General features: G+C 51.2%; 1 protein-coding gene across 3 annotated transcripts in view; it reads left to right on the plus strand.

The window, feature by feature from the left end:
- STEAP3 (STEAP3 metalloreductase) overlaps positions 1-25,445 on the plus strand; it is a 46,213-nt gene that overhangs the window by 13,488 nt on the left and 7,280 nt on the right. For all 3 annotated transcript variants that reach the window (XM_032840870.1, XM_032840872.1, XM_032840871.1), the window contains exons 2-4: positions 15,700-16,199; positions 18,045-18,572; positions 24,929-25,093. In XM_032840870.1, coding sequence (XP_032696761.1) covers positions 15,700-16,199; positions 18,045-18,572; positions 24,929-25,093 — 1,193 coding nt within the window. The remainder of the gene's footprint in view (positions 1-15,699; positions 16,200-18,044; positions 18,573-24,928; positions 25,094-25,445) is intronic.

Genomic DNA, 25,445 nt, shown 5'->3' on the forward strand with positions numbered 1-25,445 from the left:
TAGCATTCCTGAAACCCTCTTCCGTGGGTACCCACATACCAGGGTGTACCCTGATAGGGCTCACAGCTGCTGTTTGATTTTCTACTTTGGCCAGAGCTGCGGGAATCTCTTCATGTTTTTCTGTTTATTTTCAATGTTTAAACTCATCTGTACATAAGTCTTCTGTGTGATTAAGCGTATCGAATAGCGAAATGCCTGACCAGGTCTAACAGCAGGATCGGGGCCATGGTGAGGGTTAGAAAGTCGTGATATTTAATCACCACTGAGTATAAGAGGGCCCATTAGGTTCCGAGGAGAACAACCCAGGACTTCGGAATTGCTCTGCCCCTAGCTACAGAAACTAGCGGTTGAGTCGTTCAAGCCACAAACATTAATTGAGCACCTAGTCGGTGCCAGGTCCCAGGCTAAGTGCTAGGGACATAGAAATGAGTATGAAGTGGCCCATATCGATGGAAAAGCAAACCATCAATGTGCCGTCATTGGTCCCATGCCAATGCAAAGTAAGCCCAGAGTGTGAGATCCGATCCGTTTTAAGGGTCTGGGACGAAGTCAGGAGGTCTCCCAAGGCTGCCTTTGGAGCTCTCAGGGATTCTTGCCAAAGTTAGAGGTCTGCACAGAGCCAGCCCGTGGTGGGTGCGTGGGAAGTCAGTGCAGGACCTTACCCATATTTGGAGACTGGAGGCTGACTTCAGTGTCCCTTGGAGCCCAGAGGAAGATTCTGCAGAAGGACTGGAAGGGCCTCTTTAAGGCTTCTTTGAACAAGTGTCCCATTGGCTGGACAAAACAGAAGAAGCATGCATCCATCCCCAACCAGGCCAGTGAGGCAGGCTGAGTTCCTTGGCCAAAGCCCCTGGAGCTGCCCTGGTTTGTCTTAGCTGCTTATGCCCCTTTCCCTGCCTCCACACCTCCTTCTGCCCAGGAACAGAGGGCTCTAATCTCTGATTCTGCACACCTACACCATGGCAAGGGGAGAAGGGTCCGGGGCTGCCACAGCCCATGAGACCCATCTGGCCCCGGGTTCTGTGGCTCCAGGTATCCCTGGAAAGCAAGAAGGCACCCAGGCCCAGACGCTGAGACTGCAGATACAGCTGCCGCCGCCTGATAGCCTCCAGCCTGGCTGGATGAACCAGCCCGTAGGGAGCTGGCTGCCCCCACATGCCAGCGCCCTGACCTCACTGGGCAGAGATAAGCCACTCCCTGGCTCCCACAGCGCCTGGGCATGCCCTCGTGTGAGCATTCTTCTCCTCATCACAAGCTGTAGCTGGCCTTTCCTTAAAGAGCCCCAAGAGGATAGATTGTTTTCTGGCTGCCTGCCAGAATACCTACTAGGGACATAGTAGGTTTTCAGGGAATATCAAATGAGGACATTTTTCAGGATCGGTAGGACCAACTATTGTGTAACACTGCACAGGTTGTGCACTGCACAACTCCAGAAGTTACTATTCATGTGGATTACAATGTGGATGGGGCCCCCTGAGGTTGGGCAGCCTGAGGACCCTAAGGGCTTGAGTGTCTTCTCTGCATCAAGCTGCTAGCCTTGGTGCTGACCGTGGGGACTTCCCCTTTCCACTCCTCCTAACCAGCACGGACCACCATCCTGCCTGTGTGAGGGCCATGGGTGGTAATGAACTGGTCCACTGAACACTTCTTCCCAGCCTCGCTGTCAAACTGTGGTAGCGGAAGAGCCCCGGATGCTGAATCAGGCCATCTGAATTCTTGGCCAGCCAGGTAACTGGAAGATGTCCCCAGTCAAGGTGTTGGGGGCTCCTGGGTCCCCAGAATCTGAATGGGGACAGCCCAGTGCTGCCCCCTCTTTACTCTCCGGCTGCAGTGGGTCTGGTGACCCATGCGTGGGAGGGGAGGGGCTGTGGGAGCACTTCATGGAGAGTTTGCCTCATGGGCTCAGGGAGTAATGTTTCCATGGCCCTGACCCCCTTCTCCCCAGAAGGACCCAGCTCTGGGCGGCCAAGGGGGCTGCAGTGGTGAGGCATGGGCACCTAACCCTCAGGGCTGGGAGGAGCACAGGGAGAGAGCTCTGGTAGGAGGGGTCCCAGGGGGGCAGGGAGGACTTACGGAGGAGACAGGTGAAGAGCTGGGCCTGACTATAAAAACCCAGGAAAAAAATCGAACCTGAAGTGGTTCACCCTTCACACAGCACCTTTTGCAAAGGTATCCTGCAGTCATCTTTAAAGCGTGGTCCTGGGAGCAGCAGTGTCAGAAATTCTGGGGATGGAGCCCAACAATGAGTTTTAGCAAGCCCTCCAGATGACCCTGGTGAGGCTCAGGTTTGACCCGATAGGGATTGGGTGCTGGGCTAACAAAAGTGAGTTTGATTCAGTTCCCACATGTGAGGAGCTTAGAGTCTGGGGAGAGGGCAGACAGGAGAGAGAGCAATGCGGTCAGTGGGAAGGGGGCTGCTCTCAAGGCTGTGGAAGCAGAGAAGCAGCTGGTGCAGGTTTGATCCAGGAGCTGGGGATCCTGGTGAGGAAGGGGGGCCTGGGGACACCAGTGGCATGACAACCGTCCCTTGGGGGGAGCCAAATGTTGGGACTAGCCATCCTCGGAGAGCTCAGGAAGCCCACGGCCTGGTCCCAGACCACTCTGGTGCCCCACTTCTGACCCCAGCCTCTCCCTCCTGTCCTCCCCCTGTCCCTGTTCCGCCGCCCCCTCTTCTCCCCACTCCCTGAACCCCAAAGAGCCGCAGGTCCCTCCCTGCAATTGCCTTTGTGGGAAATGTGTGCCTAGCTCCAGGCCATTATCTCCGAGCACATTTTTAGAAAATTTCAGAGTAAATTTTTCCATTCAGCAGAGAACGCCATGTATTGATTTGTGTGCGTCTATTCCTGCTTTACACAGACAGAAGGTTTTCAAAAACCCTGGACAGGGAGGAACAAAATGAAAAGGGAGTGAATTGAACAGGTTCGGATCGTGCACTTTGCCGATCCGTATAATCTTCGGAAGTCTCCTTTAAGTAGGTAATGTTACTCTGTAGTACAGATAAGGAAACCAAGTCTCGGAGAGGTAAAGGGACTTGCTGAGGCCACCCCGCAAGTAAGTGGTAGGGCTGCAATCTGACCCCAGCTCTCTCGGAGCCTGTGTTCTTGCTGGCTAGTTTATCAAGGCCACTGAACCTGCGTAAGTCGGAAACATCCAGCTGTTTCCTGAGCCCATGTTCTGATGGCTGCGCTCAGGGGAGCCAGCCTAGCCCACCCAGACAGGCTCCCAGTGACCCTGATGGCACCCCTGAGGGGATGCTCCTCTCCCTCATTAAGGAGGGGATGCATTTGGTGGGGGTACGAGGAATGGATCCAACCTACTGCTGGCAGATTCATGGCTAGGTGCTAGTTTCCAGCTGCGTGTCCTTATAAAAACCCTCTGCCATTGGCGAGAGTAGCAGAGGATGCTTCCGTACTCCCTCTTATGGGCATGCATCGGCCTTGTTCATGGATGCATCCCGGGAGCTAGAAGAGCGGGCCTCAGACCTCGGCACCTTCCTCGTGTGCCGTGCACCATGGCCCTCCGTGGCTTGTCTGCTTGGTGGGTTGGCGCTCAGAGCGGGAGCTGTGTGAGAAAAACCTGCAGGGTCCACCCAGAAGCCAGAGGACCAGCCTGTGGCACTGCTCCCCTACAACAGTTATTAATAGTGTTGACTACACACTTACTTTTCTAGAGGACACAGGGCCGAGAAACTCAGATATATGGGACACAACCAGGGAATAACTTAGAACCACCGGCACTGATGTCACAGGATCCATGCTCTAAGCTCATGAGGAGGCCTTGGATTCCCATGCAAAGCAAGTTTACCGTTTGTCCACACACATCAGGCTATACTATCTCAATTTCCTTTTTTTTTTCTTTTTCAGGTTTTATTTATTTGTTAGGGGGAGAGTGAGAGAGCACAGGGAGGAGGAAGCAGCAGGGAGAGGGAGAAGCAGGCTCCCCACTGAGCAAGGAGCCTGATACGGCACTTGATCTCAGGACCCCAGGATCATGACCCAAACCCAAGGCAGACACTTAACCAACTGAGCCACCCAGGCATCCTTCAGTTTCTTCTTTTTTTAAATAGCAACTTCACTGAGCTATAATTCACCTACCATACAACTCCCCCATTTCAAGTATATAACCCCGTGGTTTTTAGTATATTCACGGAGTTGGGCAGCCATCACCACAGTCCATTTTAGAATCCTGTCATCACCTCTGAGAAGAAACCCTGTACCGTGAGCACTTTCCATACCCCCACAACAGCCCCCTTTCAAGGCAACCACTAATCTACTTCTGTCTTTGTAGACTTGCCTCTTGTAGGCATTTCATATAAATGGAGTCATACAGCGTGTGGCCTTTGTGACTGGCTTCTTTCATTTAGCCTAGTGACTCCAAGACTCAGGGTTTCCTAGCCCCATAGCCGTGCTATCTTGCTATTTGTTGCTGAATGATAACTCTGTTGTGATGTGATGGATGAAGCCATCCAAGTGGGTATGAAGTGGCCTGTCATGCTTTAATTCGTGTTTCCCTGGGGGCTCACATCTTCGTGAGCATCTTTGCGTGTTCCTCATGACGATTTGTGTATCGTCGTGGGAGAAACGTGGATCCAAGTCCTTTGCCCATGGTCATATAGGTTATTTGTCTTTTAGGGACCGAGTTGTAAGAGTTCTTTATATATTTGGGAGCAAGCCCCATTATCAGATCAATGATTTGCAAATTTTTTTCTACCATTCTGTGGGCTGTCTTTGTGCTTTCTCAGTGGTGTGTGGCCTGTACTTTGTCCACAGCAGGACCTGGGAGGGCTTTAAGAGCAAGTGGGCAGAGAGCGAGCCATGATCAATGTCCTGACAACCAGGGAGGATTTAAACCTGTAAACTTAATGAAAGGGTTTTACAAAAACGAGGACAAAACCCAAGGACATTCCCTCCTGCAGTTTGGGGTGATGCCAGGGTGCTCAGTGAGGATCTGACTGCTTCTCTTGAAATACGCACTGCATTTTGGAAGGATTTTTGGTCCCCAAGGATGAGCAGAGTAAGTTTTGAAGCTGTGAGATCCAGGATGTTTGCCTTTCTTCAGAAATATACATGAAACCTCCGTGATGCGCCCAGCACAGGGCTGGATTGCAGAGTTAACAGCCGTGCAACCGAACGTGGCAGTCTCTCCCTTGCCAAAGCTGACAGGAGGGTATAGCAGCTCAAGTGAGCCTAGGAGCCACCAGGCGAGGACTCGCAAGTCCCCAGCTGCCGAGCAAGGCCCCGGGTGCATGCGGCCCCCAGCTGTCCCAGGAGGGAACCTGGGCTGTTATTGGTGCCTTTGGGCTCAGGTCTCCAGGATGGGTATGGGCCTCCCCTGGATTGTAAAGGATCATTCCCTGGGGCCAGCGAGAATACTTAGAGTTTCTTTAAAGTTTAGTCTTATCCTTTCACATTTATTTACATTGACATTTATGTTAACATAGGATTTATTCTGTGCATAACATTATACAGTACAAATTACATTTTCAATATATTTATCTTACAAGTAAACATAGCAGTAATAGGAGGAATGTGTCTTCCCCCCAACCCTCAAATTTAATTTTACTGACTAGATAAAACCTAAACAAAGTTAGAAGATAACCGTGGGCCTCTTGAGATTAAGAGCTGTATTCTAGTTCTTTCTTGGTCTCCAGGGACGGCTAGGACCAGAGATGTTGGCTTAAGTCGGCCTCTGTGGAAGGCCGACTAGGCACCCTAGCCCACCCACAAGCCACCTCTCCTCCATCCAGCCGCAAGGTGCCACAGCCAGCTACCCCACCCCTGCCACCCCCATGTGACCCCTCCCTGACCCCTTCATGGACAGGGACTGCGCTGGCCACGTGAGCCTGAGGGTTGTCCGCTGCCCTCGCAGAAGAGGCTGTCAGGCTGTCCGTGGCGTGACTGGCCACCATTAGTGGCCTGCCTGAGAGTAAGCAGGAGTGGGTGGGAGTGGGCAGGAGCAGGCAGGCAGGCCAGTGGACCCCACATGACTCCCAGCCACAAACACAGCTCGTGCCATGACCTTGCCGGGAAGTGGGAGGGAACAGGCAAGCCTGGGCAAACACCCAGAGGGGATGAGGACCTGTGGTCTGTGCCAGTTTCTGCACAACTAGCCTCAGTGCCTGTTTTGTCCGCTGCTTGGTGGGGGGCGGCGGGGGTGGGGCACGCAGGCAGGTGGACCGGTCTGGTCTGTGCACAGGCCACAGCAGGCCCCAGCCTGCCATCCCCACTCCAGCTGTAATTTGATCCCCTCCCCGCTCTGTCCGCCAGTTCCGTAAATAGAACCACCAGGGAGCCAGGGCCCAGCCAGGATCAGTCACTCACCTTAGGGCCCAGAGGACAGGACAGGCAACAGGGCTCCACTGGCCCCACGCCACCCCCCATCCTGGGCCTCTGGGACTTGTACCACCTGCTCTCCCTTCTCTGGCCTTCATGCCAACAGCAGACCTGTGCTGGGCACCTGGAAGGCAGAATTTTGGGAGGCGGCCTGTGAAGCCCCATAGAGCACAGTACATGCACACACACACATACACGCACGTCATACACGCACACATACACGCCAGCACATGCGTCAGAAAACCCGGCTCTGACCTCTTGCCCATTAACTCAGTTCATCCTCAGAACAACCTTGGAGGAAGTATAAGTAGCACCCCATTTAAAGGAGGGGACTGAGGCACAAAGGGTTCTCCCCAGTAAGTGACCCCAGCGCCCCAACCGGGGTAGCTCTGTCCCCGCATCTGAACTTGTAGTGGCCGGAGCTGCCCCTGGGGTGGGAGGCCTCCCAAGACAGCATTACAGCCGGGCCCTTTCCAGTGCCAAGGACCCAGTCTTGGTGGCAAGAAGCACTTAGGGATGCTTTGTGTTTGGTTTCTATGCAGTTTATGACTGAAGGCAGGCCCCTAATACCCTGGGAGGGAACCGCTGGTGATTTGGCACAGCCGCTCAGTTAGAGAAGCTGCCCAGAGAGGCTCAGCAACACTCCGCTATCCCACCACCAGGTCCTCGCACAGCCAGGACCGGCCCCAGATCCGCCCCCCAACCCCAGCCCCTGCCCACGGCTTCCCTATGCTGCAGCTGCCTTCACCCCGGCCTCCAGAAGGGAAGCAATATCGAGTCAGGTTCTGAGCACAGAGCTTCGGGAGCCAGCCCCACATAAGTCCTCCCCACCTCCCCCTTGGGGTGCTCAGTCTGGGGTTCAGCATGGACGAGATTCAAAGTGTGGCTGCCAGCGACTTCCTCCGGGTCTAGTTTGCCACGAGGCTGTAAACCACGAGGGTTTCTCCCCTAGCCCGCCGATGCTTCGAATGCCAGGAAGCCCTCCCTGGTTTCCCCTTGGGGTGCAGTGTCTACTCCTGGGCTCCGTCCTCTGGCACCCTGTGTCCAGTCGTGGATGGATGCATCTTACGGAATGTGTCCCGCACCACACACATGCGTGCACGGTTGTAAACCATCCAAGAGTGGGGGCCATGTCTTTCTCATCTTTATTCTCTCTCTCTTTTAGATTATTTATTTACTTGACAGAGATCACAAGTGGGCAGAGCGGTACACAGAGAGAGAGAGGAGGAAGCAGGTTCCCTGCGGAGCAGAGACCCTGATGCAGGGCTCGATCCCAGGACCCTGGGATCATGACCTAAGCCGAAGGTGGAGGTTTTAACCCACTGAGCCACCCAGGCGCCCCTCTCATCTATATTCTCTTAAGATAGTTCAGCACATTTGTTGGGAGGAGAGAGCAAAGGAGACACTTCTGGCCCAGAGGGACCTCCATGGGGCCCTCCGAATTGCTAACAGACATGGAGAAGTTAGTCTGGGGGCTTCAGGGTGGTTTTGCCCCCCCCACCCATAAAAGCAAGCCTCACCCCAGGGAAGGTGTCTTCAGGTGGCCGATGCAGGGACGGGGGAAGGCCCATGTGGATCTGTCCAAGCGCTGACTGACCGCAGGAAATGCTGGGGTCCCCATGAGGGGTTTACGTTCAGCTTAGCCAAATCCCCCATGCAGGCCTGGGAGCTCAAGGCCACTGGCAGAGCCCTTGTCATGACACTCCCCACTTTCCCAGGGCTGAAGAGGGGCTGGCAGGGCTTTCTGCATCTTTCCTTTGCCTTGTCCCTGCAATGGGTACAGTGCTGGCACCAGCATCTGCTTACTATTACTGACCCACACCCGCTGAGTGCCATGCTGTTTTAAGTGCTATACATATATTGACTTATTTATTCCCACAACCTCCCGTTAAGGAAGGTGCTGTGATTTTCTCCCTTCAATTTCTGGGGAGATGGAGGAGGTACTGGCAGGCCCACAGCCACAGCTAGAGGTTGGCAGAGTCAGAAGTAGAACCCAGGCAGAGTTGGGTGCCCAGGTTGGCCTTCCACGGACACGCGACTCCAGGTCTGCACTCGAGGGATTGTCGGGAGCCCCACTGGCATCTGCAAAGGCTAGCTCATCACCATTTGGAAAAATATCCTTGTCCCCAGAACCAGGCGGAAAATGCTCTCCCATGTTGCAGGGAGGTACTGTGCCCATGAGGGCGTAGAGTTGAGTCCCACGTGAGCAGGTTAGGGGTCCTGGCTGCAAAGCATGTCCTCTGACTCTTGGAATGGACAGTCAGTGCATCCCCTTCTACTGTGATCCCCTCTTCTCAGCCACAGGGTCCCAGCTCTACCAACCACGAGGGATCTCTGGACAGCTCCTCTGTCTGGACAATAGGACTCTTGGTGAAGCTCACTGCAGAGGCTGGCAGACCTATGTCCAGTTCTCCTTTCCCCATTACCCTCAGTGCTCCCTAGAGCAAGTTCTTCAACCTCTCTGAGCTCAGCTTCCTCCCCCTTTAAGTTGGGGGAGAATCATAGCACCTACTTCGTGGGGTCCTATGAGGCCTAAACAACCATCACTCATGGAAAGGTCTTAGAGAAATGTCCAGCATATGATAGGCATGCGTGGTGTTGCCTTGTCAGATGTCCAGGTCACAGTTTTCCAAAACCTTTCAAGATTGCATTTTCTGTCATCTTGGAGCTGAGATCACGATCTGCATTTGCAGGGGTGGAAGCTGGGGCCCAGAGAGGCACAGGGGCTTGTCTAAGGGCACACAGCTGGTCCATGACAGAGCTGGAGCACAGCCTCCTGGTCCTCCTGCTCCCCCTTGCTTTAGACCCTAAACCCTCCATACACATAGACAGCCCTCACCCAAGAGACAGCTGTGGAAAGTGGGAAGAGGGGGTTAAGCCATCCCTGCTGCTCCATTGGTGGCAGTGGTCTTACCCCTTCTTTGCCGAGGGTTCCCATGGACCCATAGGCTGGTGAGACCCCTGGACTTCTACTCAGAATAATGTTCTTACAGAAAGGGGCAACCCTCTTACCCTGTTGGTGGGAATGCAGACTGGTACAGCCACTCTGGAAAACAAAAAGTTGAAAATAGAACTACCCTAGGACCCAGCGATTGCCCTACTAGGTATTTACCAAAAGGATATAAACATAGTGATGCAAAGGGGCACCTGCACCCCAATGTTTATAGCAGCGATGTCCCCAACAGCCAAAATATGGAAAGAGCCCAAATGTCCATCAGCAGATGAATGGGTAAAGATGTTGCGCGCGCGCGCGCGTGTGTGTGTGTGTGTGTGTGTGTGTAATGCAATACTATGCAGCCGTCAAAAGGAATGCCATCTTGCCATTTGCAATGATGTGGTTGCAACTAGGGGGTGTTATGTTAAGTAAAATTAGAGAAAGACAGATACCATATAATTTCACTCATATGTAGAATTGAAGAAACAATAGATGAACATAGGAGAAGGGAAGGACAAATAAGATGAAAACAGGCAAAGCATAAGAGACTCTTAACACTAGGAAACAAGCTGAGGGTTGCTGGGGGGATGGGGTGACTGGGTGACAGGCATTAAGGAGGGCACATGATGTAATGAGTTCTGGCTGTTGTATGCAACTGATGAATCACTAAATTCTACCCCTGAAACTAATAATGATAATAAACACTTCCAATGTCAAGCAAGAAGATGTTAGTTGAAAAAAAAATAATGCTCCTACATGCACAGAATAACATAGGGTTACAAAGGAGACCAGTTACAGTGAAACGTAGTTCTCAAATGTTTCTAAATGTGTCATAGTAATAGACATGCTTCTTTATGAATACATTAAATAACAACATCTAATGGCTGGTGTGATATTTACTGTCATTTTATTTTTTTTATTTTCCCCCACCCTTACTGAAGTTTGATTGACAAAACTATATATTTAAGGTGTACAGTGTGACATACACAAGTGAGATCATGTAGTATTTGTTGGTCTGTGTTGGCTTATTTCACATAATGTTTTCCAGGTTCACCCATGTTAACACAAATGTCAGGATTTCCTTCTTTTTTGAGGTTGAATAATATTCCTTTGGAAACACCACATTTCCTTTGTCCATTCATCACCAGTGGACGCTTGCCATTGTTCCCATATCTTGTCTACCGTGACTGATAATGCCGTGAACATGGGGTGCAGATATATCTCTTTGAGAAGGTGATTCTTTTTTTTTTTTTTTAAAGATTTTGTTTATTTGTCAGAGAAAGAAAGAAAGAGCACAAGCAGGGAGAGCAGCAGGCAGAGGGAGAAGCAGGCTCCCCATAGAGCAAGGAGCCCATTGTGGGACTCCATCCCAGGACCTTAGTATCCTAACCTGAGCCAAAGGCAGACGCCTGGCCAACTGAGCCACCCAGGCATCACTGAGATAGTGATTCTATTTCCTTTGAATATATACTTAGAAGATGGATTGCTGGATCCTATGGTATTTCTATTTCTAATATTTTGAGGAACCTTCATGCTGTTTTCTGTAATAGCTGCACCAGTTTATATTCCCACCAACAGTGCAGTGGTTCTCTTGTCTCCACATTCTCTCCAACACTTACTATCTTTTGACTTTTTGATCTTTCTGATAATAGTCATCCTAACAGGTTTGAGGAGAGACATCAGTGTGGCTTAGATTTGCATTTCCCTGATGACTAGTGATATTGAGCGTCTTTTCGTATACTTGTTGGCCATTTGTATGTTGTCTTTGGAAAAATGTCTGTTCAGGTCCTTTGCCCATTTTTAAACGGAATTATTTGTTTGGGGAGGGGTTGTCTTGTTTTCTTTCATTTACTTTTTTTTTTTTTTTGGTGGGGTCTTTAGGATTTTCTATATGTAAGATCACGTCAGTTGCAGACAGAAACAAATTTTACTTCTTCCTTTCCAATGTGGATGCCTTTTCTTTTTTTTTCTTGGCTACGAGCTGTGGCTAAGACTTCTTATGCTATGTTTAATAGAGGTGGCAAGAAGGGCATCCTTGTCTTTTTCCTGACCTTACAGGTAAAGCTTTCAGCTTCTTAACCAATGGGTGTGATGTTAGGTGTGGTCTTGTCATATATGACCTTTATTATGCGGAGGTGTACTTCACTATGAATGGAGTTTTCATCATGAAAGGATGTTAATGTTGCCAAATGATTTTTATTCATGTGTCGGTAGGTTCACATGATTTTTATCCCTCATTCTGTGGATGCGTGTCACATTTATTTACTCGTTTGTACATGTTGAACCATCTTTGCATCCCAGGGATGAATCCCACTTGATAGTGGTATAGGATCCTTTTAATGTGCTGTTGAATTTAGTTTGCTAGTAATTTGTCAAAGATTTTTTTCATCTGTGCTCATCAGGGATATTGGCCTATAATTTTCTTCTCTTGTAGTGTCCTGATCTGACTTTGGTATCAGGGTGACTCTAATTTCATAAAATGAGCCTGAAAGTGATCCCTCCTCTGATTTTTTTGGAACAGTTGGAGAAGGGCTAGCATTAAAAATCTTCTTGAAAGGGGGCACCTGGGTGGGACGTCATTAAGCATCTGCCTTAGGCTCAGGTAATGATCCCGACATCCTGGGATCAAGTCCCCACATCGGGCTCCCCGCTTAGCGGAAAGCCTGCTTCTCCCTCTCCCACTCTTCTGGCTTGTGTTCCTGCTCTCACTGTGTCTCTCTCTCTCAAATAAATGTAAACATTTAAAAAAAAAAATCTTCTTGAAATACTTGGTGGAAGATTTCTTACTACTGATTCAGTCACCTTACTCATTATTGGCTTGTTCAGCTTTTCTATTCCTTCATGATTCTGTCTTGATAGATGGTAGGTTTTTAGGAATTTATCCATATCCTCTGGGTTGTCCAATTTTTTGCCATATAATTGTTTGATAATTGTAGTGGTCTCTCATGATCTTTAGTATTTCTGCGGTATCAGTTGTAATATACCTTTCATTTTTTATTTGGAGTCTATTTTTTCTTAGTCTAGCTAAAGTTTTATCAATTTGGTTTATCTTTTTAAAAAACGAGATCTTAGTTTCGTTGATCTTTTCTATTGTTTTCCTAGCCTCTATTTTATTTATTTCTACTCTGCTCTTTGTTATTTCTTTCCTTCTGCTAGAACTTTGGAATTGTTCTCTTTTTAGCTCCTTGAAGCGTAAATGTAGGTTGTTTGAGATCTTTCCTCTTTTGTAAGATACACATTAAGCTACAAACATCCCTCTTAGAGCCACTTTTGCTCCATCCCATAAGTTTTGGTATGCTGAGTTTACATTTTCATTTGTTTCAAGATTTTTGAATTTCCCTTTTGATTTCTTCTTTGGCTCATTAGTTGTCCAAGAGTTTATTAGGGGTTTTTTTGGGTATTGAGTTGGATACATTTTTTTATAGATTTTGGATACTACCAACCCTTTATCAGATACGTCATTTGCAAATACCTTCTCCCATTCTTCAGGTTGCCTGTTAGTTTTCTAGTTGTTTCCTTTGCTGTACGGAAGCTTTTTTCTTGATGAAGTCCCAGTAGTTCATTTTTATCTTTGTTTCCCTTTGGCTCTGGAGACGTTTCTAATAAGTTGCTCTAGCTGAGATCAGAGAGGTTGCTACCTGTGTTCTCCTCTAGGATTTTTTTTAAGAGTTTATTTATTTGTTTGACAGAGAGAGAAGGAACAGAAGCTGGGGGAGTGGGAGAGGGAGAAGCAGGCCTCCCACAGAGCAGGGAGCCTGATGTGGGGCTCGATTCCGGGACCCTAGGATCATGACCTGAGCTGAAGGCAGACGCTTAATGACTGAGCCACCCAGGCCCCCCATCCTCTAGGATTTTTGATGGATTCCTGTCTCACATTTAGGTCTTTCATCCATGTTGAACTCATTTTTGTGTGTGGTGTAAGAAAGTGGTCCAGTTTCATTCTTCTGCATGTTGTTGGCCAGTTATCCCAGTGCCATTTGTTGAAGACACAATCTTTTTTTTCACTGGATATTCTTTTCTGGCTTTGTCGAAGATTAGTTGACCATATAGTTGTAGGTCCATTTCTGGACTTTCTATTCTTTTTTTTTTTTTTTTTAAGATTTTATTTAGTATTTGAGAGAACATGAGATGGGGGAAGGTCAGAGGGAGAAGCAGACTCCCCATGGAGCTGGGAGCCCAATGTGTGACTCCAACCTGGGACTCTGGGATCATAACCTGAGCCAGAGTCAGTCGCTTAACCAGTTGAGCCACCCAGGCCCTCTGGACTTTCTGTTCTGTTCCATTGATCTAGGTGTCTGTTTTGGGAGCCAGAGTGTAGTATGTCAGGCAAAATTAAGTCCGTCAGAGAAAGACAAATACCGTGTGATTTAACTCATATGTGGAATTTAAGAAATAAAACAGATGCACACAAGGAGAGGGGCAGAAATGGAGAGAGGGAAACAAACGGTAAGAGACAAAGATGGAAAACAAACTGAGGGGTGGGGGAGGGAGGTGGTTGGGGGATGGGCTAGATGGGTGCTGGGCATTAAGGAAGTGACTTGTTATGTTGAGCACTGGGTGTTGTATGTAAGTGATGAATCACTGAATTCTACTCCTGACACCAGTATTACACTGTATGCTGACTCATTAGAATTTAAATAAAAAATTGAGAAGTAAAAGAGTGTATGCCTTAATTTCCACATATTTGTGAATTTGCCCTTTTTCTAGTTATAGACCATTGTGATCAGAAAAGATACTTCCTATGATTTCAATCCTTATAAATTTGTAGGACTCATTTTATGAGTTAATGTGTGATGTGTCCTGGACAGTGTTCTATGGATGGATGAGAATGTGCACCCTGCTGCTTTTGGATGGCATATTCTGTGTATATGTTAGGTTTGTTTGGTCTCAGCAGTAGTCCAAGTCCAACGTTTCTGTGCTGATTTTCTGGATGATCTATCCATTGTTGGGGGGGGTAGTGAAGTCCCCTATCATTATTGTGCTGCCATCTATTTCTTCACATCTGTTAATATTTGCTTTATAAATGTATTGTATGTCTACCATAATTTTAAGTGAGTGATGAGTTTAAATAGTATTTGAAGAACTCTTAAATAGTATTTGAAGAACTTGGGATATGGTCAGCACTGACCACCAGCACTGTTGGGGTCTGCTGCTTATGTTCATGCTCGAAGGAAATGGCAAATTTCAGTTTGAAGCTGGTGGCAAGGTCAGCAGAATTTTTCCTGCCCAAGTTCACTGTGAGCTCCTGGCTCAAGCCCAGGTTTTCCACCATGGCCACTCATGTGTCTGGCTCAGTAAAAGAGATCCCAGGGCACCCACGCAATCTCAGGGTCCCACTCACTGTCACATCCCACTCCAGCCCACCTCTGAGAGAGCAGAAGTCAGTGTTCATTCGTTCACTCAGCTGACACTGAACTCCAGCTCTGTACCAGGCCCTGGGACAAAAATGGTGAGACCCAAAGTCAAATAATATGAGGTTCCTGCCTTCAAGCTGCTCATCATCTACTCAAGGAAGAGCACAGAGGTGCCTTCCCAAAGTGCAAAATGTGAACAAGGACAGGGACATGTCACTCTTCCTAGTAATCAGAAAATAACCAGCGGTGGTGAGGTGGGGGTCACTCCTGGACAGTAACACTGTCCATCCATCTCTCACATACTCCTCTGAAAAGAAGTATGGCACTGCATAGCATTCATCATGGAAGTTGGTGGGTTTTTTTTTAAGCATTCCTTTTTTTCAATTTTTTATTTTTTTAAGGATTTTTTTTTTCTTTATTTGAGAGAGAGAGACACAGCAAGAGAGGGAACTCGGGGGATTTGGGAGAGGGAGAAGCAGGCTTCCCGCTGAGCAGGGAGCCCAATGCAGGGCTGGATCCCAGGACCCCGGGATCACGACCTGAGCCAAAAGCAGACACTTAACTGAATGAGCCACCCAGCGCCCCAAGCATTACTTAAAAAAAAAAAAAAAGATTTTATTTATTTATTTAGAGAGAGAGAGATCATGAGTGGGGGCAGGGGATAGAGGGAAAAGCAGACTCCTGCTGAGCAGGGAGGCTACCACAGATGTGATCCCAGGACCTTGGGATCATGACCCAAGGCAAAGGCAGATGCTTTACCGACTGAGCCCCCCAGGCACCCTCATATGGAAGTTCTATATACTTCTTTCTCAGCACTATGCAAATTTGCATGTTTGTCCCCAGGAAATAATTCAGGACAGTGGGAAGAGGGTGGAAGGCAGAGGTCCTTCCCACTCTTCTGAGTTTGTGCCCTCCTGGGGAAGGCCTCGCTCAGCCGGTACCGGCACCTGTTAACACCCATGGAGGTCTGTTGGGTGAATGTTTGACCACCGTGTGGTTACAGTGGACAAGTAAGAGGAAGGTGGTATGAAGGACAGTCTGGGAGCTCTCCGCTGATCAAGTCCTGCTTTCTTTCCAGCCACCCAAGTGTCAGGAGAGATGGATAAGCCACTGATCAGCCGCCGCCTGGTGGACAGTGATGGGAGTCTTGCCGAGACCCCCAGTGAGGCCCCCAAAGTGGGCATCCTGGGCAGCGGGGACTTTGCCCGCTCCCTGGTCACACGCCTGGTGGGCTCTGGCTTTAGTGTGGTGGTGGGGAGCCGCAACCCCAAACGCACAGCCGGGCTGTTCCCCTCAGCGGCACAAGTGACTTTCCAGGCGGAGGCAGTGGACTCCCCTGACGTCATCTTCGTTGCCATGTTCCGGGAGCACTACTCCTCGCTGTGTGGCCTCAGCGACCAGCTGGCTGGCAAGATCCTCGTGGACGTGAGCAACCCCACAGAGCAGGAGCACCTCCAGCACCGTGAATCCAATGCAGAGTACCTGGCTTCCCTCTTCCCCACATGCACAGTGGTCAAGGCCTTCAATGTCATCTCTGCCTGGACCCTGCAGTCTGGCCCAAGGGATGGGAACAGACAGGTAGGTGCTGGAGGGGGAGGGGGGTATACCAGCCATCAAAACAATAAATATAAATGGCTAATTTTTGTTGAGGCCCCTTAGTACGCCAGGCTTATCTCACATCACTGTAGAGTTCCATTTTACAGAGTGGGAAACTGGCTCAGAAAATGTTAATGAACTTATGCACACCAGGTCCCATCGCTGGAGAGCTGGGATGTGAACCCAGTTCATACGAATCTGAAACCCATGTCCTTTCTGCCATGGTAACTCAATTTCCGGCGGGGGCAAGGTGGAAGACGCTTTCTTTTTACTATCTGGAGTCAAGAAGAGAGACTCTGCTATGAGAACGGACTTAGAAAGAGGAAAGTAACACATTTATGTGCCAGGTCCCGAGGAAGCAGGCAGGTCCCAAACTTGAGCACTCGAATTCCAAGGGCTTCCAAGAACTGAGTCAGTTTTCCAGAATAGTCAATAGTGGATTTTTTTTCCCTGAGGGGTGGAAAATGGCTCCAGGAAATGGCCAGAGCTGCATACAGTTCTTGGCAGGAGGGGTTCCTATGAAGACAGGGTGGTGTTTATTTATTTATTTTTAAAGATTTTATTTATTTATTTGACACAGAGAGAGGGACAGCGAGAGAGGAAACACAGGCAGGGGGAGTGGGAGAGGGAGAAGCAGGCTTCCGGCTGAGCAGGGAGCCCAATGTAGGGCTCAATCCCAGGACCCTGGGATCACAACCTTAGCCAAAGGCAGATGCTTAACGACTGAGCCACTCAGGCGCCCCGACAAGGTGGTTTTTAATGCCGAAAGGATGTCAGGCTCTACATGTGTGAGAACTTCCACCAATTTGTCCAGCCCAGATACCTCCTGTGCCCAACTCTGTGCCACTCTGTGGGAGAGCACTCAAGGGTCTCACTGCCCCTGACTGGAGGGCCTTGCGTGTAGCCTGCACCATAGGACTCCCATGTGTGGACAGGCAAGGAACAGTGTGTGAGGACTGGGAGGCAGGGCCTAGAAGGAAACAGAGCAGCTGGCTAGGAAGACTTTGAGGTCAGCTTTGGCCTGGTCCTACTTCTGGGGTCAGGTACGGGGAGCGGGGAGGATATCCCCGGCTGTGGGGACCACCTGCAAAGGTACAGAGGTGAGTAATGAAGCTTCTGGACCTTAGTTTCCTCATTTGCAAAATGGGGCTGTACCGACCTATAGGCTTTTGGTAAAGCGGCAGGACTACATGTGTAAAGCCTAGTGCATAGAAGGTGCTGAGTCTGTGTCGGTGGACCAGATGGACCATAGCCGTGTGAGCAAGGCCCACAGTGTTCAGAGAACCAAGGACACCAACCGGAGCTCACAGTGGGAAGCCATGGGCTATGAGTCTGGGACTGGCTTGTGTGTTAGCTGAGGGCCATGGGGGCCGAGGTACACCATCAAAGGGGACACTCATGGACTGAGGGACAGAGCTACGTCCACGGCTGCACATTCTGGGCCATATTCAAAGCCCATTTACTGAGCGAGCCCCAGAGCAGGCCACCGTTCTCCAAGTACCTACTCCAGGGGCTCCTGGGGGCTCCCCAGGTGCCATGTTGCTTGTGGTTGCCGATAGCCTTGAACCGGACAAAAACCCTCATTGTTGGGTGAGCCCTGGGTCCTCTCTTTGCATCGTGGTCATGCTGGACCAGGGGCCAGGAGGCTACAGGGGGCAGGGGGAACAGCCTGGGCTGGGAGTCAGAGCCACCTTCTGTGCTGTGGCTCCGTGGCCTCAACTTCCTCTGCTGCTCAGTGAGGAGCTGTGTGGAGACACTGCCCCCCAGTCCCTGCTCGCCCCTGTGGCCTGTGACCCCGTCTGATTCTCCCCTTACCTCCTGCCACAGGTGCCCATCTGCAGTGACCACCCGGAAGCCAAGCGGGCGGTCTCGGAGATGGTGCAGGCCATGGGCTTCATGCCTGTGGACATGGGGTCCCTGGTCTCCGCCCGGGAGGTGGAAGCCATGCCCCTGCGCCTTCTCCCAGGTTGGAAGGTGCCCGCCCTCCTGGCCCTGGGGCTCTTCATCTTCTTCTACGTCTACAACTTTGTCCGGGACGTCCTGCAGCCCTACGTGCGGGATGGCAAGAGCAAGTTCTACAAGCTGCCCGTGTCCGTGGTCAACACGACGCTGCCGTGCGTGGCCTATGTGCTGCTGTCCCTTGTGTACCTGCCCGGCGTGCTGGCGGCCACCCTGCAGCTGCACCGTGGCACCAAGTACCGCCGCTTCCCGGACTGGCTGGACCACTGGCTGCAGCACCGCAAGCAGATAGGCCTGCTGAGTTTCTTCTGCGCCGCGCTGCACGCGCTCTACAGCTTCTGCCTGCCCCTGGGCCGCGTCAACCGCTACGAGGTGGTCAACCTTGCCATCAAACAGGTACGTCCTACGTGTGCAGCCACCACCCCACCCCCGGCCCGCGGGGTCCTGCCGGGGCGGCTGCACGAGATGCCGAGGACTGGTGAGCCAGGCGGGGTGGTGTCGACGCTGGGGGATGCAGCCCAAGGCTGGGAGCAGTGGGGGGGATGGGCACAGGACAGTTTCAGAGGTTCCGCAGAAGGACCTGGGTGCTAAGGAGAAAAGCCAAGCAGGGGAGAGTAGTGGAACTGTCTTAAAGCAGGTTAGAGGGGAGGCCTTGCTGAGGTGGTGACAGGTGAGCAGAGGAGGAAGGAGGTTGAGAGCGGCCAGCTGGCCCAGGGAGCAACCAGAGCAGAGGCTCTCCGGTGGGAGCATCCAAGAGACCAGCGAAGGTGGTGGGCTAGGCCTGAGTAGTTGAAGCCAGACCGGGGAGGCCCTGAAGGCAGAGGAAGGGCTTTGGCCTTGGGCTCTGAGTGAAACAGGGAGCCAGGGAAGGGTTTTGAGGAGGGGAGATTCTCTGCCTAATGTTTTAGCTGGCCTGTTCTGGCTGCTGTGGGGAGAACAGGCAGCAGGGGGCAAAGGCACATGCCAGGAGACCCACTGGGTGCCCGCATGGGAGCCCAGATGAGAAGTCACAGGGGTCCGGAGTAAGGTGGGAGCAGCAGAGGGCAAGAAAGTATTGAAGGCAAATTTTGAAGCCAAAGTGCACAGCATTTTGAAATAGAAGGTATGTGGGATGGTCAAGGATGACTCTGGGTTTTTGGCCTGAGCACCTGGATGGAGGCAGTTGCCATCAGGTGAGGTGGGGAAGACCACAGAAGCAAGCTGGGGAGTTGGGGGACTGGGGAGAGGTGTTAATGATTCATTCATTTAGGAAACCCTATGGTGCTCTTTGCCAGCAGGATTCCTGGGGAATGGAGGGCCTAGGGCCAAGCCAGGTAGCAACACAGGCAGCACCAGCGGGCACCTGTACCCACAGAAAAGGGCCCCCTGGTGATCCCCCCAGTTTACAAAGCTTACAGGGCCTGATTCTGAGTCCCAGGCTCCAGTCTATAAGCAACATTGCCTTTCTTTCCCCTACCATGTGCTAATGCTACCTCTAGTCCCTGGCCAGGCACATGGGTCCTTCCCACTGCAGGACACTAGTCACCCACTAGAGTTTGGCCCAGTTGCCAGTGAGACCCTCATTCCGGCCCAGGCGGCCCCTGCAGTTCCTGTTCTCGCGTGGGAGACAGGGCTCTCCTCAGGTAGACCCAGCATGTAGCCATCCCCTCAGAAGCCCAGCAACCTCCCAGAACGGGACCTGGAGGCAAGTCTGGGCCGCTTCCAGAGGACCATGGACCTCAGCCCCCCATTCACTCTTGGGGCTCCCCTGCTGGTAGTTTCCCAAGTGTCCCCATCCTTCCCTACCCATGGACACCTGGCATCATTGCGTCTGTGGGCTGAGGCTTTCCCAAGAGAAAGGAAGAACCCCAGACTGCAGGCGAAGAAGCAAGACGCCCACTGGAAATGCGAAGAAGGGAAAAATAATAGGGCACAAACCTTGAAAAAGAACATGCTGCATTCCAGGCACCATCCTAAGTGCTTCATGGACTCCCCAGGAATTCTTTTAACCCTCATTCCTCTAATGCACGTGCTAGGCTACCCTTATTTTATAGGTGAGCAAATGGAGGCACAGAGAGGTTAAGTCACTTGACCAAAGTCATACAAAGTGGCTGAGCTGGGATTCAGGTCCAGTCGTTTGACTTCAGATCCTTGCTTAGATCCTTACTGCTTTATTTGGGGAAACTAAGTCCAAATGAACAGTTGAGTAAATGATCCCAGAACTTAGGTCATTCACTCATTCATTCCCTGAGCACCAACCCTGCCAGGCCCTGGGGCTGCAGAATGGCATAAGACCCGGCTTGCCTCTTGCTGTCCTGATTCTGCGGTGGGAGTAGGGTGGTGAAAACGCCTGAAGGCCAGAGCCCTAAACGCTTGCTCTCCAGCATCACTAACTAGAACAGAGACCTTGACCTTCAGCAGGTCACAGCCCCCCTGGTTTGTCCTGAAGGCCCTACTGCAGAGTGAGGCCTCTCCCACTGCTTCTGTTTGTGATGCTCTTTGATGATATTTTCTTCTAAAATGAGCCAGCCCGCTCAGCAGGAGGCTCTGGGTGGCTTCTCGGGGATTGGCACAATGTCTGCTGCCCAGGAGGTGGCAGATCTGGGTGGCAGGTGTTTCAGGGAGTGGGTGGAGAAGAAGGTAATTCCTCCTCCCCTCTAGAGCACAAGGCAGACCCTTGCGCCCCCCTTCTCCCATCCGCCCTCTGATGGCCATTCTCTTAATTCTCGCCCCTGCCAAGGCTCTACTGGATGTTGTTTTAACTCCGTTTGCAAATAACCAGAGCGCAGAGGGCCGAGCCCTGTAGGGCTGCAGGCGCATCTCCCCACCATGGAGGTTGCCAGGCAACCGTCACTCCCACAGGACAGCATCCCTTGGAGACTGTGAAGCCCTGTCATGCACCGGGCTTTCACTTGTCCTGCAGAGTTCTGGAAGGAGCTGGGGCTAAACCCAGGGCATACGTGAGAGTGTTGGGGAGGAGGAGGGGTTAGAGGAAAGGAGTGGGGAGGAGGCCAACACTGGGCAGGGCAGCCCAGCAGTTGGAACCTGGAAGAGTTGGGGGAGAGGCTGGGTAGTCTGTGGCCTGAGACTGAGCGGCCGAAGCTGCTCGGTATTCAGCCCTGACCTCAGGCTCCTGCCTGCCCCCAGGCCATCCTCAACAGGGCCTCCAGGGAAGCCAACACTCACCACCCTGGCAGGGAAAGGGACCGTTAGCCTGGGCACAGGAAACTCTCCACGGTTCCCTTCAATCCCCTGAGTCTGCAGATTTGGAAACAGAGTGGTATCCTAGCCACAGTCCCTGAGACTGTGTTCATCGACAGTAGACCACCTTACAATACCTAATATTTGCACAGGGCTTTCTGATTTGCTTGTGTGGCTCCCTAGAAATGCTTTTCAAGATCAAAATCAAAGATCAAAAACAAAAATCAAAGAAAACGATTAACCCACACACTGTTTTCTCCGACCGCTTACCACCACCCTCCTTCAGGCGGTTGGAGAATCTAAAATTTGCATCTTACCTTGTCCCTGTTGTGAAGCAGTTCAGTGATCCCCCACAGTCCTCAGGGTAATGAGAAACCCTTCACAGTGCAGTGGCGTTCTCCCCCCGCCCCCACCGCTGGTCCTGTGACACTCAGGTCCCGTGTTGCCCACTGACTGGCCACAGCTCATTCCTCCTGGCCCGGAACCCCCACCCTGGGACACCCTGTCTGACAAACTTGTATTTCTCTTTATTAAAGATCTTTATTTATTGATTTGAGAGAGAGAGCACAAATTGGGGAGAGAAAGAAGCTGTCTCCCTGCTGAGCAGGGATCCCGATGTGGGGCTCGATCCCAGGACCCCGGGATCCTGGGATCATGAGCTGAGCCGAAGGCAGATGCTTTACGACTGAGCCATCCAGGGGCCCCCTGTATTTCCCTTGTCAACCCTGCTTCTGTTAAGCTCCTCCAGCCTGTCTCGCCCACTCCCCATACCGACTGCTGTATTTTGTCCACACTTCCATGATGTTTATTATGCACCTCTTCATAATCCCTCATTGATAGGTCTGTCTTCTGCCCCCGTTCCATTCCGTGACTGCATCTTCCACCCCTGAAGTCCATGGCTCCTGAGAGATTCCCAATGGAAGTTCATGGAGCGGCTGTTAAATTAGCCACCGTGAACCCAATACCCGGTATCTCTTAGGAGGAGGACATGTAGAGCTTAGGGCAAGAACTAGTCTAACTTCTAGCTGCTGTTAAAAACAATAGCCAGTTAAGCGTCTGCCTTCGGCTCAGGTCATGATCCCATTGTCCTGGGATCGAGCCCCACATCGAGTTCCCTGCTCGGTAGGAAGCCTGCTTTCCATCTCCCACTTCCCCTGCTTATGTTCCTGCGGTCTGTCTCTGTCTCTCTCTCTCTCTCTGTCAAACAAATAAAATCTTTAAAAAAAAAAAAAGCATCAGCCATTTATTGTGCTAATCACCTACTGTGTGCCAGTCATATGGGACTCGCTGCACAAACATCGTCCTTTTCTTCCTCTGTGATAACAGCCAGAAAGAGGCTGTGGTGCAATTAGCCAGGGAAGGGACTGCCCAGGGTCTCGTGACTGCCCCCTTGTGGCAGCGTTGGCATGGCACTCAGTCTCGGGACTAAAGCCATTCATTGTTCATTACCAAAGGCCACCCTTTCCACATCCTGTGTCCACTTTCTCTGGGCTAGGCTGGGGGTCAGCACCACGCTCTCACCACCTTTGGGACAAGGAGAGGGGCTCATGCCACTGACCAGCTCAAGCTGGTCCTGCTGCTCCTGGGTTCTTCAGGCCGGAGCCTGCAACCCACAGGGAAAGGAAATCCTACATGTGAACGGAGCTATTCTGTCTCCTATTGGCAACCACTATCCTTGTCATTCTTAAGGTGGCCAGCTGGACTAGCTGTGAACACGGGGGAATTACCAGGGGAATGTAGAGCTGCTGAATAGACATTCCAGGTAGCCGTGGGTGACCCTGAGCACCAGAGAGCCCTGAGCCCAGCACAGTGGTCCGGCCAGGTGGCAAGAACCCCACAGGCTGTTGAAGGCAGCCAGGGTGCAGATCCTCACGCAGGTCCCTTGCCACCCATTGCTCGCCTGCCCACCTCACCCCACTGCTTCCCGGAGGCATTGCAGAGTGGAAATTATTAGAGGAAAAAAAAACAAAAACAAAAACCAAGACATTTTGCAAGCAAGTGTGGTATGTGAGTGTAGTCATCCAGACTCTGACTTGTGACATTAACTGCCTGATCTTACTGAAACGCAGAGAGGAATGACTAATGAAGTCTATCGGAAGAACAAACAATTTGCAGTGAGATGACTTACTTAGTGGCAGTTGTCAACACCATGAAGGGGTGAGTAAGACTTGGAGCTGCGTTACGCAGGAGACCTCTCCGCCCTGTGCAGGGCAGTGTCGGTCAGAGCCCTCCCGCGAATGCCAAGGCGTGCTTGGTACACAAGCCCAGTTAATGGGATCGGGACTGTGGACATCACCTCTTCCAGCCTGGGGCTGCCCACAGTCACATTGGACTTGCGGTCAGGATATGAACCAGAGTCCCCAGACTCCTTGGTCCTTTTGTGGCTTAAGGACACCGACACAAGCCAGCCTCCCCCAAAAACAGAACTGAAGACATCGTGTTTCTCAATTGCAGGAAAAGTACCCATTTTCTCAGTTTCTTTAAGCTTTGTGTCATCAGCTTTTCAACAATTTCGCTCAGCCCACTGGACTCATTTTTAATATTATATCTGGTAACTGGGCCTGGCTTATTTTTTTTTCCCCTGCTGAAAGAGTTTCTCACAAACTTGTATGAGTCATTCTGTTTTGCACAGCAGAGACCTGCCTGCTAAGGCAGAGTCACATTTCCGAATAGAAAATACTGTTCCTTGATCTGCTGCTAGAGTGAAAGTACCAGCATTTCATGGGGTTTCTCAGAGAACACCTTGATTTCCAGGAACTCTGCTACCTGGTTTAGTTGACAAATGACGGTTCCAATGAAAAGACCTTAATAAAAGCTTCCTTGAGTGTGTGTGCCGTACGAGGAAGTGCCGGCTGGGCTGGGAGTGGGGAGGTGGGCAGTAGAAACCTCTAGGCCCTCAGGGGCTCCCTGATTTGTGTCTACTCCTAGCTCAGTGGGGACTCCCAGCACTCTGGGAGGCCAGGCACCGTGGCTCCCTACAGCCCAGGGCTCAGCACACAGCAGGTGCCCCGTAAGTACTCACGACTTGGTGTTGGTGATAGATGTCAGTCTCTGTTGCCTGGCAATGGTTGAGCCAAAACTCTGTTCCTCAGCGGAAATGGGGAACTGAGTGGGAAGTCGGGAACTGGTGGCTTTGAGTCAGGAAACGCGGAGGGGTTTAGTGTCTCTGTGTGTTTTTGTGTGCCCTGAGTGGAAGCTGGTGGTTTGCGTGGCTGATTGTACTGGGTGACTGACCCCAGGAAGATTTGAGAAAGCCAAGACCTGGACTGCCTGGGTCCCCACCCCGGCTCTGCCATCTACAGCTCTGTGTGTCACCTTGGGAAAATTACTTGATCCTCGTGCTTCATTTCCCTCATCTGTAAAGTGGGGATAACAGTGCCCCCGACCTCTGGGGTTGAGGATTAGGTGAGCTAATGCCTGAAAAGCACTTAGAGCAGGACCAGGCCCATGTGGGACATGGTGGGAATGTTAGTCATTCCGGTGTTTCCCTAGCCCTACAATACCCTCTGGCCCTCACCCCAGGGCACGAACCTCTGCCGCTGTGCTCATGGTATTTCCTCCACCCACGTCAGGTCTTGGCCAACAAGAGTCATCTGTGGATCGAGGAAGAGGTCTGGCGGATGGAGATCTACCTCTCCCTGGGAGTGCTGGCCCTTGGTACACTGTCCCTGCTGGCTGTCACATCACTGCCCTCCATTGCAAACTCGCTCAACTGGAGGGAGTTCAGCTTCGTTCAGGTAAAGCAGTTCTGCCTGTGCTGGTGAGCGTCAGCCCGTTTGGCCTTGGCCCTGACCCTCCGTGAACCCTCTTGGCTTTATAATCTGTGCGACAGGACTGCTCTGACAGACACCGGGGGCTTCCCAAGCCTTGAGGGCTCCCCGACGTCTCCTGATAAAGGGGCTACAGGACAAGCTCGTCCTCGGGACATCTGGGGAAGCCAGATGTAGACATGTGAAAGGATTAGACAACAGAACAGTGAACCCTGAACTAAAACATTCTCCGTTCCTACAGTTCTTGATCTTTCCAAACAAAATTCCATGATGCACCGTCATTGTGTATCTCACTGGTCTAGCCTAGGAGTCAGTGAGC

This window comes from Lontra canadensis, unplaced genomic scaffold (assembly GCF_010015895.1).
Source record: "Lontra canadensis isolate GAN:19392208 unplaced genomic scaffold, GSC_riverotter_1.0 scaffold117, whole genome shotgun sequence".
Lineage (NCBI taxonomy): Eukaryota > Metazoa > Chordata > Mammalia > Carnivora > Mustelidae > Lontra > Lontra canadensis.